Below are 17816 nucleotides of genomic sequence, written 5' to 3' on the forward strand. Positions count from 1 at the left end.
AAAAAGATTTGACTAACATTCTACCTTTCCTATTTGACTCTTTGATTCATATTCATGTAGTGATTCTTCCTTGGAATGTGTCCTAAATAAACTCCAGGCATTCTAATTTTTGATTAACTCATAATTCCAAAAGAATACATAATGCTTCTGAGTCAATTAAAGTATTAGCTTTGACCAAGAGCTCTAGCATCTTTATTCATAGAAAGCCTTGGTCTACACCTTCTATTTCTTGTCTCTCCTACATCTATCTCTAAGTGATTTTTTAAAATAAATATCCATGTGGACAAATTGACTCAGTGTTAATTATTTTAATTAGCATAAAATAGTTTTCTGGTGCGGAAAATAGAATAATAACTTGTCTCATCTGTTCTACTTTGAATCCTATTATTTAGAAGTAAAATGTTCAATAGCTAGATATTTATTCTTTTGTTTCCCTCAAGATACTAAAAAGGTATATGTCCTTATTCTTCTTGATATTGACTACAAAGGATCAGTGAAGAATAGTAGCAGGAAGTTCTCAGAGAAAATAGGATATATCTTTCCTTTCTTCCACTTAGATGGGGATAAGCACACACCCCATTACAGAGGGCAGAAATTAGTAATAAAATTTCTGAAAAGATTAAGTGGCTACATGATAAGTCACTGCCCAAAATAACAGAACCTCATGTGGGTGTTTTTATTCAGTTCTCTTGATACTTTTAATGTTAAATTGAAATATTTTTTCCAAACAAGCAGAATTCTTTTTTTGAAGTTCACCTCATGGTAATCCCAACATAATGTAATTCTAAACCAGATTAGTCACTGTTTTCATTCTTAATTATTTCATTCATAAATTGTATACATATATTCTTTTCCCCATTCTGTGGCTAGATACCTGGTGCGTAAAATAGAATAACAACTTGTCTCATCTGTTCTACTTTGGATCCTATTATTTAGAAGTAAAATGTTCAATAGCTAGATATTTATTCTTTTGTTTCCCTCACGATATTGAAAAGGTATATGTCCTTATTCTTCTTATACAGGGGAGGATTTATTTTGGTCCACAGTTTCAGACTGTTCATTATTTCACAGTAAGAGAGGGAAGTTATAATGTTAGAAGCATGCAGTTGAGATTCCTCATCACTTTATATATTTGAAGGAAAGGAGATTGAGCTAGGTTAGGAGGCAGGGCCCGACAATAAACCTCAAGGCTAGCCCCAATGACCCTCTTCCTCCACCTTTGCTCCATATCCTAAACAGTCCACCATCTCCCCAGACAAGTCCATCAACTAGAGATAAAGGGCTCAAGCCCATGAACCTCCGGTGACATTTCATATCCAAACCGTAAAGCAGGTTTTCTTCTGTATTTTGAAAATTGACCCAGAAGACTATGACACTGAGTCTTTGGGTGAAATAGTTATTCCGCTTGAGAATGACAAAGCCAAGTCCAAAAAAGCAATTCCTTCCTGTGTTCACAACTGCGCCTGTAATTTTGTGGAATGAGGCATCATACTGACTAAATTACAATATTATTTATAAGACTGCGATGTACCTCAGCATCAGAGTCCCTTACTAGCCTCACAAAAATACTTTTTGTCTTCATAAAATTATGCATCAGATATGAGAGTGAATTGTGCCTGTTACAATCACTAATTAAATAACACTTACTAACAAGAATAAAGTAAAAAAGGCAGAACAAAGCAATCAACATTTGAAACTGCTGCTGAGATTTAGCTGCTTATAAGATTAAGTAAGAACACTGAGTTTGGGGGCATTCATATAGAACAATGTCAACATTCTGAAATGGATCCCTGTAAGAAAACATTGATGCCATGATTTCTTTCATTCTTTCATGAGGAATATAAAAAAATAACATTTTGTTTATATATTCAAGCCATACTACTACAACTTCCCCACACTCCTATTTATTTTATTCATTTGCTATCTGGAGACAGTTCTCATAGTTCAGATTAGTTTAGAACTTGCTATATAGCTCAAACCTGCTTGAACTCTTCATGTTCCTCTCAGCCTCCCAAGAACCAAAATAAACTATCACACTTCTATTATTCACTTTAGTGGCGTGTGTTCTGCGTCCAACAAACCAATTTGGAAACAAAACGCTCTTAGCTCACAAAGTGTATACCTTTAAGTAAAATATAAATATATCATGGGAACTAAGGATGAGATTGAATATTCTCAAAGCTTTAACACCACGTAGGATTCTGCCTTCCTCTACCCGTGAAGCAGGGCCTCCAATTGTGCTAGAGATCTGGCATTGGCTTTATTCCGGATCTTCAGTTTGGGCTACACATAAGATGTTTATCTCTTCTGAGATTGTCTCCCCTGTGCAATTCTGCTACATGCCCTCATTTGCAAGAGAATCTGCATAACACTCCCTTGGCCCTTCTCATCACTGTCCTCAACCCTGTTCCGTACAAGACAGAGAATGAAAAGCAGCAGAAGCCCTAATGGTCTCTGGAAGCCTACATAAGAATATCTCAGAACAAAGCAGACACTTCAGATGGTTTGTGCCATTAACAAAGTTGTGAAATTTGTGAGAAATGTGGGACCAGAAAACTCTTTCTAATTTTTTCCAGATTCATTGTCTCTAATTCTTCATGTCCCTAGTCGAACTTTAACTTAATTATAAAACAAAATCTATAGCTGCAGCTCCAGCCTGAGGGTAGAGTCTGCACTACTAATCAATGTTAATTCCCTGGGCCCAATTTAATTACAAAGCAACATTTGGTACAGCTGCTAAACACTTACCAGGTGACCACAGGATGATACGGGAGCAGGATTTACAAGTCTCCAGTCTCGCTCACACACTTTCAGCACAGCTACGGATCAGTCATGTACAAATTTTAGCAAACTCTTAGATTTATTCTAAAGATTTGCTTGACTTTGTCTATCTCTGTAACTGAGACTAAATTACACCTTTGACAAATTAGTATTGGCTTCAGTGTGTACAAGGTCAATGTACTGATGGAAGAGATATCCTAGTAAGGAAAAAAATGTGACAATTGGACAATATATGCACACCTCTTAGTTGATTTAATTCATTTTTTCAGTAGACAAATGGAAACGAACTCACACATATTATGAGAGACTAACTTCTGTTTTACTTGTAACAAACAGTTTTTTTGTAATACAATTAGACTTATCTAACGTATTTCTGCTTTTTAAAAATATTCCAGAAAAAGGAAAAGATATGATTATTTGTATTACTAAAACTTTTCAATTTAAAAAAATTAAAGTTAACCACTGTTATTATTTAAATAGGTGGCCCCTCCCGTATATAAACTATTTTCAGGTTGCATGATATTCATTAACATATTTGCATCAAACAAGATAAGTCTGATTATTTTGTGATAGGCTAACATGGAGGCAGAAATTTGATGATTAATTCACTTCTGTTGGAGTTTTTTTGCTCTATTAAAATACTCATTCTGCAATCCCTGGGACTTCAATACCTTCTTCAGATTTTAGAAGGGCAAGAAAAGTTATTTGAACAGAGAAATGAAATTAAGAAGAGGTATTAAAAGAAGAGTTAAATATCACTGATTGATTTTCAGCAATTGAGACTATAAAGTGGACTCAATTCAAATTAGGGTTTGAAGTGTGAGTTCTCAGTCTTGTTCAAAGAAAGGCAAAGATTATTTCTTTCTTTTGGTTTGCTCTCCCGTGTGCTAGGCTTAGAGTGCTGATCTTTGTCTCCTTTTCTTTCTGCTATAGAGCAGAGTAGTGGAAAGCTAAGGATAGGATGCATCATACCTTGTTGTACTTCATAAAACAAAGCAGGGCACAGAAATTCATCCTGAGAGATCTGGAGCAATAATCTTCTCCATGGTTCAATTTCAAGCACCTGCTGAGATTCTACCCCGTGTTGCCCTGTGTGGCAACTGCAGACTCTGGACAGGATGACCGATTATGTTTTAGTGAAAAGCTAATTTCAGTGATAGCAAGTCTGTTTCCCACCTCAGAGAGAATTCTTCTTACGACTGAGCAGTGACTGAGACACAAGAGGAAACAATTTTCTTACTGGAAGAAAATAGGATGGAAGGAGTTATGACGACTGCCAGATGCTGCAGTGCCCCTCTGGGGGCCCCAGGATGCTTCCACATATGCTGCAGACAGCAGAAACTGTCAGACCATGGGACTCTGGGGTTCAGCGCTCACACTTCACTGAGATGCAAAGTCATGGGATTTGAGAGTGAGCAGGACTCTTAAAGATGATCTGTCCAGAGGGCTTAAACTGTGACGTTGAGTGTCCTATGATTCAAAATGTGGCTCAAGAATTGCTGAGTGTCGGGAGTTCTCTCCCACAGAGGAGCATCATTCTCAGGAAGAATGCAAATGTCTTATGTCAGATACCACATCAGGAAATAATATTTTCCTACATAATAACTAATCGTAAAGTCCAAGGTCGTATGCTGGTTGACGAAAAGAACTTTATGGACAGCAACCCTCTACTGGCTAAACTGAACACCTGGAAGGGAGGAGACACTGATTTAGACACACTGTGCTGTGGTAGGCCTTGCGACATGTGGGCTCAGAGACTAAATTATATCATTAAGACAGGTCTAGTGGTAATAAAGGAGTTCTGGAGTCATGCCAATGATCTTTTTGATTATTTACATTTAATAAGCAAGCAAACAGAATATTACTTAGAAAATTTTGCCTTTCCTTGTTATTTTAAAATGTGTTCTTTTTAAAACATTCTTCCACTGATGTTATTTTTTCTTATCCAACTTCATCTGCTCTACTTTCCAAGTTAAAAGTACTGTGTCTATTGATAGTGGAATGGGTAGAGATGATGCGGTCGATACAAAATGGAATATTTCATCCATAAAGAATAATGAAATTATTCACATGAAAATGTATACAACTGAAGATAATTGTATTATGTGAATTATGTCAGTCTTAGAAAGACAAATATCGCAAATTTTGGATTATTTGTGGATTCTGAACTTTTTTAGAGATCAGTAAAATCTTATATGTCTATATGACACAAGACCAGAAAACAGTATGAGTGAAGGAGACTAGCTGGAGGAGGAAGGGGGAAAGAAAGGAAGAATGATTACTAATAGGGAGTAAATGCACAGAAATGTACTTATGAAACTTAGAACCATGTATCACAAATTTATAACAATCAAAATATTATTAATAAAATGCAAAATGAAATTAATACTTTGGGTAGTTAATGAAATATCTATACTGAATAGCAATAAGAAAGAGAGAGATTCATCTGATATTAGCATAATGTAAGATCACATCCATGCTGAGAAGCTTTTTGATAAACTATGACAAAGCATATGTCTTACCATCACTGTTGATGCATACGACCTCCTGAACTTGAGTGCCAGACCCACAGTCTTTTCCATTATCTGGTTCACAGTCTCCAAGTCTCACTGCTTTCCAGTCATAGCAGGATGGCTCTTCACAGGGAATGGCTTCCAGTAAGTGAGGGCAGTTTCCAGTTGCCCCCAAACCTCCAGTGGGCTCATTCGTAATGCGCCGCTTCCTTAGCTTGAATCCTGAGTCATTAGGGAAGGAAATAAATTTATTGTTCGTGCCAGAGTTCTAATATTTCAGAAAGATGATTTAAATCTCAAGAGTGAGTGCTAGATGAAGGTAGAAGGAAGAGTCATGAGGGAATTGAGTAACAGTGTATATATCACCAAATTGAAATATAATTTGAGACAACCAGTCATTTATTGATAGAAGAAAGAGAGGAAGGAAGGAAAGGAGAGATGGAGAGAAGGGGAGAGGGAGGAACCAAGAACGAAGGGAAAGCAGGAAGAAGCAAGAATCAAAATTGTTTATGGTTCAATTATTCCCCTCTGCCCCTTCATACCACTGTATTCTCTCCCACACCTAAAAGCCCCTTCTACTGGCTAAGGTCTTACAGTAATTTTCCAATTTTTATGGTATTTAGACATAAGTGCATATATTTATAGGTTTCAAGCTAACATCATAAATGAGAGGAATGATACCACATTTGTCTTTCTGGGTCTGGTTTACCTCACTTAGAACGAAGTATTAAATGTTGTGAGGGGATGGATGGGTAGCACAGAGGAAGAATAGATTAACTAACACAAGACCTTTTGAAAATTCATATGAAAACTTAGTGGAAAATTCTCCTAAAGTAGATTTACATATAAAAGAGTTTAAATATAGTTATTCAATAATAGAAGGATATTCCAGCTAATCATCACACACTGTCACAAAACACCCAGCCACAAAAATGGACTTTCTTTTTTGAGATTGATGGCTACTGGGCGTCATAGATTCTCAAATATTATAAGCTATTGCCAGTGCTCTTGATGGTAAGATACTATGTAAGTTGCAGGCCAGGAGAATCTATGCTTGTAACAGTCTGGAAACTTTGGACACATTCAAATATTCACAGAATGTGCTGTGCACAGACCCCAAAGAGAAATAGTAGCCATCTATCTTACCCAGCTTTGAACCCTGAAAGATACAATAACTGGTCTGGCAAGACATGTCCACTGGTTCAATAGTGACATAACTATTATGGAAGTGACAAACCACTTTCTGATTGGATTTCAGGCCCAGTTCACATAAATGAAACCCGTATTTGGCAAATAATCAGGGTCAAGAAACTGTAGCTTTGTATGACATTAGGGGAGAACCTGAAACTATTGTTCTGCTAAATGGACATAGTATTAAAACAACCCCTTATGATTTATCATTACACCCAGAGAAAAACAAGTCTCTAAACTCTCTTCAGAGAAGCCTCTGCAGTGGATAGTGATTAACACAGAGATTCACAACTGGCCAAAGGACAAAGAATAAGACTCTAGAATGCTCAGTCCTAACTAAGGTATCTGAGCCATAGCCCCTTCTCCCCAGCTCATCAATCAGTGTGATAGAGGGGCCAGAGGTGGTGAATGATGATTCCCCAAAAAACAGTGTTTTCCAAATACAACATGGCAATTGTTCATATGAACTTATGGCAGGTTTGACAGAATACAAAGGAGGCTACCGTTTCCTACCTTTTCTCCCTTGTTGGTCATTACAGTTTTCATAAGTACAGGGTCCCCAGGCAGACCAAGGTGAAACCTCACATTCAACTGGACAAGGAATGTGACACAGCTGCATGGTGCTAGGAATAGGGCCACTGCATAATTTCGAGTCCACTGGTTTTGAAGCTGTTTGGAGAAAAATACGGACATCTCTTAATACTTAGACAAAGACAGATGTTATGGTCGATACTATAATTTTTATGTGTGTGCAGAGGAGAGAATTTCAAGATGTGTCACTAAGATATTATCGCAAGATTTCCCTATTTGCTGAGAATAAACAGAGGACTAAGGGGGAATGAAGAGGCTAAGTGAAAGAAAGAGACACATGCTGGCTTTGTAAGAGCCTAGGCAGTTTGGATGCACACCTTACTAGAAATGGATGGAGGTGGGAGTTCCTTGGACTTCCCACAGGGCAGGGAACCCTGATTGCTCTTCGGGCTGAGGAAGGAGGGGGACTTAATTGGGGGAGGGGGAGGGAAATGGGAGGTGGTGGAGGGGAAGAGACGGAAATCTTTAATAAATAAATAAAAAATTAAAAAAAAGAAAGAGAAGCACATCATCAAATAAAACTGGACTTGGAATCTGATGAATTGTGTGGTTTATAACTGATGGGCATTGGAATTAGTAAAACAAATGGAACTCTTTTAACTATCAAAGTAATTCTACAGATGAATCCTAAACTTTTACATCCAAAGTCTAAACAGAGTGGTTTTTTAGAGGACTGATCATGGTAGGAAAGGGCACATAACTTTACTAAACATGAAAAAAATCCATTTATTGGCTTCTGGTAGAACAAAATCCATTCTACTCTGGCCCACTGTTTGCAGAGATGTCACTTGGATGTAGGGGAAAAGAAGATCCAGTGGTATTACCCTTGATTTTCATGGTGAAGTTGATCCAATGATTCTCCAGAAAAAAATGTCCCACCCTATTATCTTAATATCTGCAAATCTAAGAGCTGCTAAGGCGTCTGATTTACAGTTATTTATGCTTAGTCAAAAGTTGGTCAAAAATAAGTAAATGTTGTTTGCCTTTTCATCATTTTTCTTCTCTAGATTTGATAACTGCTGTTACCTTTCTTTGTACCTACATATATTAGACGGCAAAGGTAAAGATCTATCCATAGATTATAATAGATACAATTGGTTATACTGACTGGTTAAGGTGAATGAGCCAGGAAGATATATAAAGTTCCATGGACAGGATAGAAAAATTATATCTGTGTTTATTATCTGTCACCTGTTGTTTGCCATTAATAGCTATAATTACTATCACTTCAAAAATGTTTTCACTACGTCTTCCTTTAGAAAAGAGAGATTAACTCTGATAATTTGGATAGCCCAATCTTATAGAATAAAGGACTTAAATGAGTGGTACTGGATAGTACTCGTTATCGTGAGGGAATATTGTCAGTTTCCAACTATGCAAGACTGCATCTAGATACTCATAGGGAACTAAAATAATTTAAGCTACTTATCTAACTTTAAAATAAAAGTACTTCAAATGTTCATACTTGAATGTTCCTGACATTCCTGTACATGAAACTGCAGCTAACACAAAGGCTCCTAGGGGATATGATGGTCTCTCCTCTCATGGCTACACTTGGTATTTAGAAAAGTATTACAGTCTTTATTTTTTTTTCAGTTCATGATTTTATTTATTAATTTATTAAAGATTTCTGTCTCTTCCCCGCCACCGTCTCCCATTTCCCTCCCCCTCCCCCAATCAAGTCCCCCTCCCTTGTCAGCCCAAAAAGCAATCAGGGTTCCCTGCCCTGTGGGAAGTCCAAGGACCACCAATGGCAATGGGTTTTTGATCCTACTGCACGTACTGGCTTTGTGGGAGCCTAGGCAGTTTGGATGCTCACCTTACTAGACCTGGATGGAGGTGGGTGGTCCTTGGACTTCCTACAGTCTTTATTTTTGCTTTTTATTCCAACAGATCTTTTCCTCCCATCCCTTACACACACCACAGTGGAAAAAAATTACAGGGCACAAAGGCTTTGGTTAGTCTGGAGCACAGTAATGATTCTCATTCAAGTCTAGGGATGTTGCAAGTGCATTTTATACAAGACAAAGCTGAGGACGATGGATTTTATTGCTTTCTAACAGGGCAAGTACTCCACATATCATTGACAGAAGATATGGAAATAAATGTTTCATTTCTCTGAATATAAAAATTCTAAGACATAGTGATACATATTTTTCAATATTCAATCTAATTGAAGATTATAACAGAAAGAAAAATATATAGTATGAAGTTTAATTCACTGAAAATTAAAACAAATAAAAGCTTTAATTTGTAAAATCTTTGACACTGAAAAACTTGCTTTACCGAGATCTGAATAGCTTCTAATGTCTTGAAATTATAATTGCATCATTTCCCCCTTCCTATTCTCCCATTTAATCTCTTCTACAAGCCTCTCCTTTCTCTTTTTCAAATTCATGGCCCGTTTTCCATTATATAATACACATATATTTTCAAATACATAAATACAGTCCGATCCATCTATATAATGTTACATATGTATGCTTTCAGGGCTGATCATTTTGTGTTAGCTAACCAATTGGTGTCATCTTCCTTGGGGAAGACTGTTATTTCAGATTTCAGCATTTCTTAATGGCCTGTAGTTCTTTGTCTAGAATTGAGGCCTCCTGAGTTTTCTCCATCCATGTTCGAATGCCTCTTGGTGTCATTCATGTTTAGCTCGTGTTTAGGCAATCATGCTGGTAAGGTTTTATGTGTATAGCTTCTGACATTCCTAGGAGACACACTCTTATGAACTCTGTTTCTTGGGCTCTTAACACTCTTCCCAGCCCACTGTACTAGGTCAAAACCCTGTGTGTCCACCTTTATTTATTTTTGTCAGAAGCTTAATTTTAGTTTTGATGCATTCCAAATGGATTAAAAACTTGCCCACAAAACTTTTGGGCATTTAGAAGAGGAAGTGATGAGTAAGGGTTAAAGAGAGTACTGTTACTGTGAAATACTCTTTGAGTCTTGCTCTAAGACTCAAACTGCTAAGTCAACTAAGTCAATGCTGTGATAGTATATCTTCTAATTGACTTCTATTTAATAGATATAATTTTACACATAAAAACCTAGTCATTAATCAGAGATAGAAAGAAAAAAACATGTTTGTAATATTTATAGTCCTTTTATTGTCTGTTTTCTTAAAACATTTTATATATTGATTAATGTAAATCTCCAACACAACTTGAGTTTCTAAAAATTATGTTAATTTTATAATTGCTATTGTCCCATGATTCATATAGATATATATTAGATAATTTGATATTGTGTAACTGGCTTCATATTCTCAAACACTGAGATAGGAATTTTAGATGGACCAGTTTTCACTCTTTTGACTTAGGTTTACCTGTAGCATGATGAAGATAAAATTTATCTAGTACAGTTTTAAGTTTTATTGCTGACATCTTAAGATATTTTGCTTTATTATAATATTTAAACATATTTAAATGTACACTTTATGCTTCATGAGGTTACAGTGTCTGAATTTCTTGGGGACATCAAAACAAACAAACAAAACTCAACACAGTGAAACATTTGTAGGTCCGAAATATTTTTGGGCTTTGTGTGTTCTGAGCAGTTTAAATGGAAACATGTTATTAGAAGAGACAAACATAAGACTTCTATTTTCACTAAATGGTCAAAGTATAATTTTTAAATTTAACATTTTATTTTTAGATAATTTTGTCCTATACCTGTTACACCCAAGGTAAGATATGACAAAACTAATATGCAATTTGAATTGTCCAAATACTGACATTGAATATTGAGGTAAATGTGAGTTTGAAGAGTATGCCTATGAAACACACGTAACTTGAACTCTGTATTCAGTGCTCTGCCTCATCTGGCAACCTCTTGTTGCATGCTCTCATTTTAAATTCTGGCTAATACCTCACAGCTCACCCACAATCTACAAACCATAACTGTGCCACATCCAACCGCTCTACCCCATATCTTGTGTCAGGGTGTAGATATGTGACTCCATCTAAGTCACCCCCCACCTCCACTCACTTCACCCAATCCCCAAGATACATTCAGGGTCATATCCAGGGCCTTGTCTGGACAGCTTTGCTTGCATTTAATCTCCAGGCTTTAGCTAGGACCCTAAAGGAACCCTGTGTACTCCATGCACAGATTTCATCACAAAACTGCAGAGTATAAAAGATCATGGAAATATTTCCTCCCACAAATCCATTAGTCCTAAAGAAATGTCTGCCAAAGATAGTTATCTGTATGAACCCCAGGACACAAAATTTAAAAGAACAATAAAAACATCAAAGAATTCAAGCTTAAAGATGATACAAACAGCCCAGTGAACTAAATGCTCAAATGATGTCCTTTATCCCCTACAACACAAGCATAAGGTTGATGGAAATGATGACAATAATCTAGGATTTGAAAATAGAATTCAATAAATATGTAGAAACCTTGAACTTAACTCAAGCTCAAATGAATGTGGAATTGAAAAACTCAGTAATTGAACTACAAAACTCAAGGGAAAGTCTCAAAAGCCAAATGAATCAGAGAGAAGATAAAGACTCTAAGATAAAGTACAGGAACTAGACCAAACAAACAAAGGCTATGAAGAAAATGAAAGCACAGATATCAGCCTTTAGTTCAGTTAGATAGTTGTTGGCTACTACTGACATGTTGGTGCTACCTACTGAACCTTTACTCAAGGCTTACTAAACAGAAAAGAAATAATACCTGGTGCTAGAAACCCAACCAGCTACAGAGCTAAGAGCTACAGAGGTCATGGACCTTAGAAAACAATCTACTACTAGCAATTTTCTAGACTAGAAAAATTCCATACTGCAGCTCAAATTACATCTGTATACCCAAAGGTAAGTGTAGCTATTGTCTCTCATCAAAGAAGCCTTTCTTACAGAAAATGAATACCATCATAGATTGTGTGGAGCCCAGTCCTGACAGATATCATAATTGCTGCCTTTTTGTCTGAGAGGACACCAGAGAAGACACAACAGAAAGATTTTAAGACAAAATTCAATTAAACAGTCTTTTCTAGAAACAGTTATATTAATAAGGCCAGAGCAATTGCAATATTAATGGATAACTAACATGGAATGGGGAAATTTTAGGGGCTGCCACCTCTAGACAAAGAACTACAGGAAAGACCAAGAAAGAAGGAAAGACCAAGTCTTTTACTTATAGGAATAAATGAAGAAAAATCCTAGACCAATGGCATAGATCAGTTCATCAACAAAATTACAGAAGACTTACATAAACAAAGAAACCATACATCTATACAGATATAAGAAGCATACAAAACACCAATTGGCCAATAGCAGAGAAAGAAACTTTCAGCAGCATATCAGAGTTAAAATTCAAAGTGTACAGAATAAGAGTATTGAGAGCTGAAAAAGAAACAAAAACTACAAGACTATATAAAGAAAATTACATTAACAGCTGATTTCTCAATGCAAACTTTAAAAGCCAGAAGAACCTATAGCAATACATTCTAAGTTTTAAAAGAGCACAAACGCTAATCCGGCAAAATTACCTGCCATAGCTGAAGGAGAAAGAAACAATTTCAATGAAACAAACAGACGTAAACCATTTATATCCAATATACTCTAACAACTAAGTAACCTAAACAGAACACAGGAAGCAATACTCTGGGTTGAAGAGAGAGATAAGCATAGCAAACAGATTGCATAAAGAAAATAAATAAAGCAATAAAGCTATAATTACTGAAACACAAAGTACTCCTGAGAACACCACCACCAATAACAACAAAAATATAACTATAATCAACAGCCATTTTTCAGTAAATAATACCTCTAAAATTAATTTCCTCAATTCTCTAATTAAAAGCTAGAGATAGACTGACTGATTGGATCAAAAAAACAAATTCCATTTATCTACTAGCCTTGATTTTCATCCAAGCCATCCATGGTGGACCAAAGATCGTTACTTTTTGGAGAGTGATCCTAGTGCTGCTAAGATAACTTCTTGCATAATGCTGAGATCACAAATTAGGTGTTTGCAAAAGTTTGCCATTTACTTTTCATTAGAATACTTAATATTAGGTGATTCATTTGAGAGTCACTCTCTTAGGAATTAGAGTATGCTTGAATTTGCCTTTTTTTAAACTGCAAAGTGAAAGTGATCATAGATCCATTTTAGAAACTTACATGAGGTTCTTCTAAAATATTTCAATACAGGATTTTTGTTCCCTGATTTAAAAAAAAATATATTCTTTTCTTATCCTTATCAGCTGTAGATTCTAGATTTAACATCAGAATTATGAAAGAGAAGAGATAAAGGTGAGGAAAGAGCTGGCAAATTAGCACTGATTGTTTTATTTTAAGATTTGTTTATAGATTGCTTAATTTTTTCTTATTGTGTAGGATTTTTGAGACAAGATGTTTGAAACCATATCACAAGCTAGCCTAGAAATCATTATGTAGTCCAGGGTGAATCTGAACCCTTGGGAATTGTCGTGCTTTAACCTTTGGTGTTCTTCAGTGATGAGCTATCAGCAATGTTTTAAAAGGTAGATAAAGACTACCAAGGCAGTAGACTCTTAATCAGAAGAGCAAGACCAGTAATGTGGGATTCCTCTCTGTATGTTGTGAATACCATTGGTTAGTAAAGAAACTGTCTTGGGCCTGCACAGGGACGAGAGGTAGGTGGGGAAAACTAAACTGAATGCTGGGAGAAAAGAGGCAGAGTCAGAGAGTTGCCTTGGAGCTGCCCCTTGGGCACAGACGCACTGAAAAGTTGCTGGTAGGCCACGGCCTTGTGGTGATGCACAGATTAATGGAGTTGGGTTAAATTAAGATGTAAGAGTTTGCTAATAAGAAGCTAGAGCTAATGGGTCAAGCAGTGATTTAAATAATACAGTTTCTATGTGATTATTTCACGGGCTGAGCAGCCAGGAACCAACAAGCAGCCTCCCTACGACAGACCGCAGTACAGTTGCTCTTCTTATTAGAATGCTGCCTGTGAGAAGAATCAGAGAGCATCACCGTACAGGACTTGTTAGTACTCCTGGCTTCAGCCTTCACTGCTGAGCTGGAACGTTAGATGAGACTGGTTCTTTCCTGCTTTAAACAGACTCTGCTTCGTCTCACAGGAGTTGGCTCTTACCACGGTCCATTCAATTCCTTCAACACTGTGGCATTATCGTCTGAAAGAATAAAAATTTCTCTAAGGGCCAAGCCTTTGGTTGACCTCTTCTTTCACTTCAAGGACTTGTGTGGTGTTTCTTTCCTGTTTTCATCAGTCATGTTCAGGAACAATGAAGCAAGTCCAGATTCAATGCTACAGAAAGTAGCTGTGGTCATGACGTGACTCATAAAATAGAATTGTACAATCTGTTTAAGTACTTACAGAAACAAAAGGAGACATTTTTCTCTCACTGACCCTGTTTCATAAAAGATAAGGACACTCATAAACATGGGGTTTTCAAAATACACATCTCTAGAGCAACGGCAATCATTGTTAGTATTTAAACCTAACATATTCTGTCAGCAGCTTGACTGGAGCCTCCCAGTCCTACTACACAGATGCACCATCTGTTGCTTCCCTGCAAATACATTTTTTCTTGCTTTTCCCTCTTTTAAACAGGACATACTGTAGAACATTACATATAAAAACTCCTACTGAAATTTTCTAACACTTCCTATTGACTCAAATTTCCACTTATAATGGCCCTAACTAAGAGAAAGGTGTGAATAGATACTGTAAATTAAAATAATCTGCTCTCAACATGCATATTACCCAAAATATGATAGAATATTAGCATTTAGAAATTCGAAGAAATACAGTCTTCTTAAAAGTTAGTGTTTAAAAAAACTGAATATCAAATCAAATAAAGTTTTCAATCAGCTCCACACACTGGCTAATCTACCTCAGTAGCCACTGCAGCTATGCAAATGATGGTGTCTTTCATTCTGCTACCGCTACTAGAACAAATTTCCAGAGATGAAGTGATTTAAGAAACAATGTGACAACTTACTGTATCTAAACTGAAGCTCTGTTGGCAGGTAGAGTATCAGTGGTCAGGAGAGAGATACAGGTTTATTCATTAGGAGTCTTTTCAATACTACAACATGGGACAAGTGGCTTCCACCCAAGTATGCTAGTGGCCCAGAACAAAGACAGAAAAATAGAGGCAGGGGGATTTCCTGAGTAGTTGTAATAAAGAAAGAGGAGACAAGAATCGCTCCAGAGAATTAAACATGTCATGGGTAGATTGACTGCACTGGCTTGTGTCTGTCTGCTCCTGACTCCCGGTACTGTAGTGAATCTATGTCTCACCCCTGCTTTCAAATGTTTGTGAGGACTCTGCTCTATACCACACTCAATACGGCAATCCCCCCACTTCCTATTTGGCTTTGCTTTATCTTCATTTAATCCACCCCTCCAGCAGCTGCCATCTGAACTCGCAGGTTGGATTCAAATACTGACCACATTTAAACAACAGAAATTTCCTTCTATGCTCCTCCTTTGTTAGGCTGTAGCATGAGGGGTATATTTTCTGGTCCACTCGTGACTGGATTTGTCGAATCTGTGCAGAGTCTCCTTCAAAGAACTGCAGTAAAGCACTAAGTCATTTCAGCTCTAATAAAAATAAACACCAATTGTTGCCGAGATACTATCATCATGTGGTACTGTAACTTTTTGAGATGTGAGAAAATCCCAAGGAGCGGTCATGATTCTCATGATCCACGCTGAGGTTTGCAGCAGTAGGTTTTCAGTTTTCAGCACATGAGGTAAGGGAAGAAGAAGTGGACTTCTAGGAATCATCTTCCAAAAACATGGGTTTGCTCTTTTTGAATAAAAACTTAGGCATAATCTAGGGCTAGGGAGTTTGAAAGTGCCCTTCGGATGATCCCCATGCAGTAAAACTCAGGCTATTCTTCCAAAGCAGTTTGAGAATTGCAGCTAAATTGAACCACAGGATGCCACAAAGCTCTGTTTGACTTCATCTTACCCATCAGAAAAAAAAAAAAAAAGCACTCCAGAGCGGCTGTATGCACACCAGTGAAGGATTGCTTGCCCTTGTCTTTGGCTACAAGAAGCCAAAGAAATTTCCTAAGTGTGTATTACTTCTTTCTGCTGGTAAAAGAGTCATAGATACTTTTCTGATTCCTAAACCCATTTTTATTTACCACAGCATATAAAGTGAGTTCTGTTAATAAACAGTGTATCCAGCTTAATGCACTGCTTAGAGGATTGATGCTGGAGACCCTAAATGGTCTATCGTGGAAGATCTCAAAGCCTGCCAGAACGTCTTTGTGCAGGATGACACCCCCTCCACATACACACTTCATCTTTCTGGACTAGTAAAGTCCCATTTCAGGCAGGAGTATAAAAATAGTCTATTGAGAAAAGGGAGGAAGGGAAAAGGAAGTTTCCTAAGGCAGTTGTTTCTGTTTATCCCCCAACAACCAGCTCTAGTTGTATTGATTTTTAGGTCTCTCCAGTTCTAACTTGCTATGTAAAGGCTAATAATCTTTTAGGGCCCATGAATCACAATGCTTCAGGAAGAATTTGCATTGTTCTCTGGGTAACTGAATAGAGCTTCCTTTAATAAAGTGATTCTTAGTCTTGATGCACATTGGAATCAGCTGGAGATTAGACGTACTGTGTAGGGTAATGGTTCAGAATAAGGTCCAAACACCAGGATTCTTTTTTTTTTTTTTATTGAGCTCTATATTTTCCTCTGCTCCCCTCCCTGTCTTTCCCTCCCCTTTAACACTCTCCTGTGGTCCACATGCTCCAATTTACTCAGGAGATCTTGCCTTTTTCTACTTCCCATGTAGATTAGATCCATTAGGGTCCCCATTGTTGCCTATGTTCTCTGGGATTGCAGTTTGTAGGCTGGTTTTCTTTGCTTTATGTTTAAAAACCACTTATGAGTGAGTACATGTGACATTTAACTTTCTGAGTCTGAGTTACCTCACTCAAAATGATGTTTTCTAGCTCTACCCATTTGCCTGCAAATTTCAAGATGTCATTTTTTTCTGCTGTGTAGTACTCCATCGTGTAAATGTACCACATTTTCCTTATCCATTCTTCAATTGAGGGGCATTTAGGTTGTTTCCAGGTTCTGGCTATGACAAACAATGCTGTTATCAACATAGTTGAGCACATGTCCTTGAGGCACAATTGAGCATCCTTTGGATATATACCCAAAAGTGGTATTGCTGGGTCTTGAGGAAGGTTGTTTTCTAATTATCTGAGAAATCACTATACTGATATCCAAAGGGACTGTACCAGTTTGCACTCCTACCAGCAATGGAGAAGTCTTCCTTTTACCCCATAACTTCTCCAGCATGAATTGTCATCAGGAACACTAGGATTCTTAAGGGCTATTCATGTGATTTAATGAAAAGGTAGCTTGCCAGCCACTGCTTCTGTTTGAACTCTTCTGTTACTCCTATTGCACATATTCTGATCTCAGCTTATTCTAGGCCTGTTCTAGTATTTTCCTTTTCTTTCTCAAATCATTACTATTTTTTAAATGTCCTTGTAGATTGTATATGCTCTTATCTAGTTTCTGTTGAAATTATCTACTATAACAAACCAATTGTCCTTCCTAAAACTTATTGTGAAGATTTTTGCCTTTATAAATATCTCTGTGTCTTTCATATTAATGTCCAGTTGATGGAAAGTCTAACTGAAGTCATTCAAAATCATGCCTGTTAATTTCTCTATAGTTTTCATTTACATTTTTGTTGAAATGACAAAACTTTCTCTCTCTCTCTCTCTCTCTCTCTCTCTCTC

At 37.0% G+C, this 17816-nt stretch overlaps 1 protein-coding gene across 1 annotated transcript in view; it reads right to left on the minus strand.

Annotated features, from left to right (window-relative positions):
- Thsd7a (thrombospondin type 1 domain containing 7A) overlaps nt 1-17816 on the minus strand; it is a 402496-nt gene that overhangs the window by 129016 nt on the left and 255664 nt on the right. Inside the window, exons 5-6 of the mRNA XM_013352455.2 lie at nt 6999-7154; nt 5304-5516 (exon numbers count right to left, since the gene is read on the minus strand). Of these exons, the coding sequence (XP_013207909.2) occupies nt 5304-5516; nt 6999-7154 (369 nt within the window). The remainder of the gene's footprint in view (nt 1-5303; nt 5517-6998; nt 7155-17816) is intronic.

The sequence above is a fragment of the Microtus ochrogaster genome, linkage group LG10 (assembly GCF_000317375.1).
Source record: "Microtus ochrogaster isolate Prairie Vole_2 linkage group LG10, MicOch1.0, whole genome shotgun sequence".
Lineage (NCBI taxonomy): Eukaryota > Metazoa > Chordata > Mammalia > Rodentia > Cricetidae > Microtus > Microtus ochrogaster.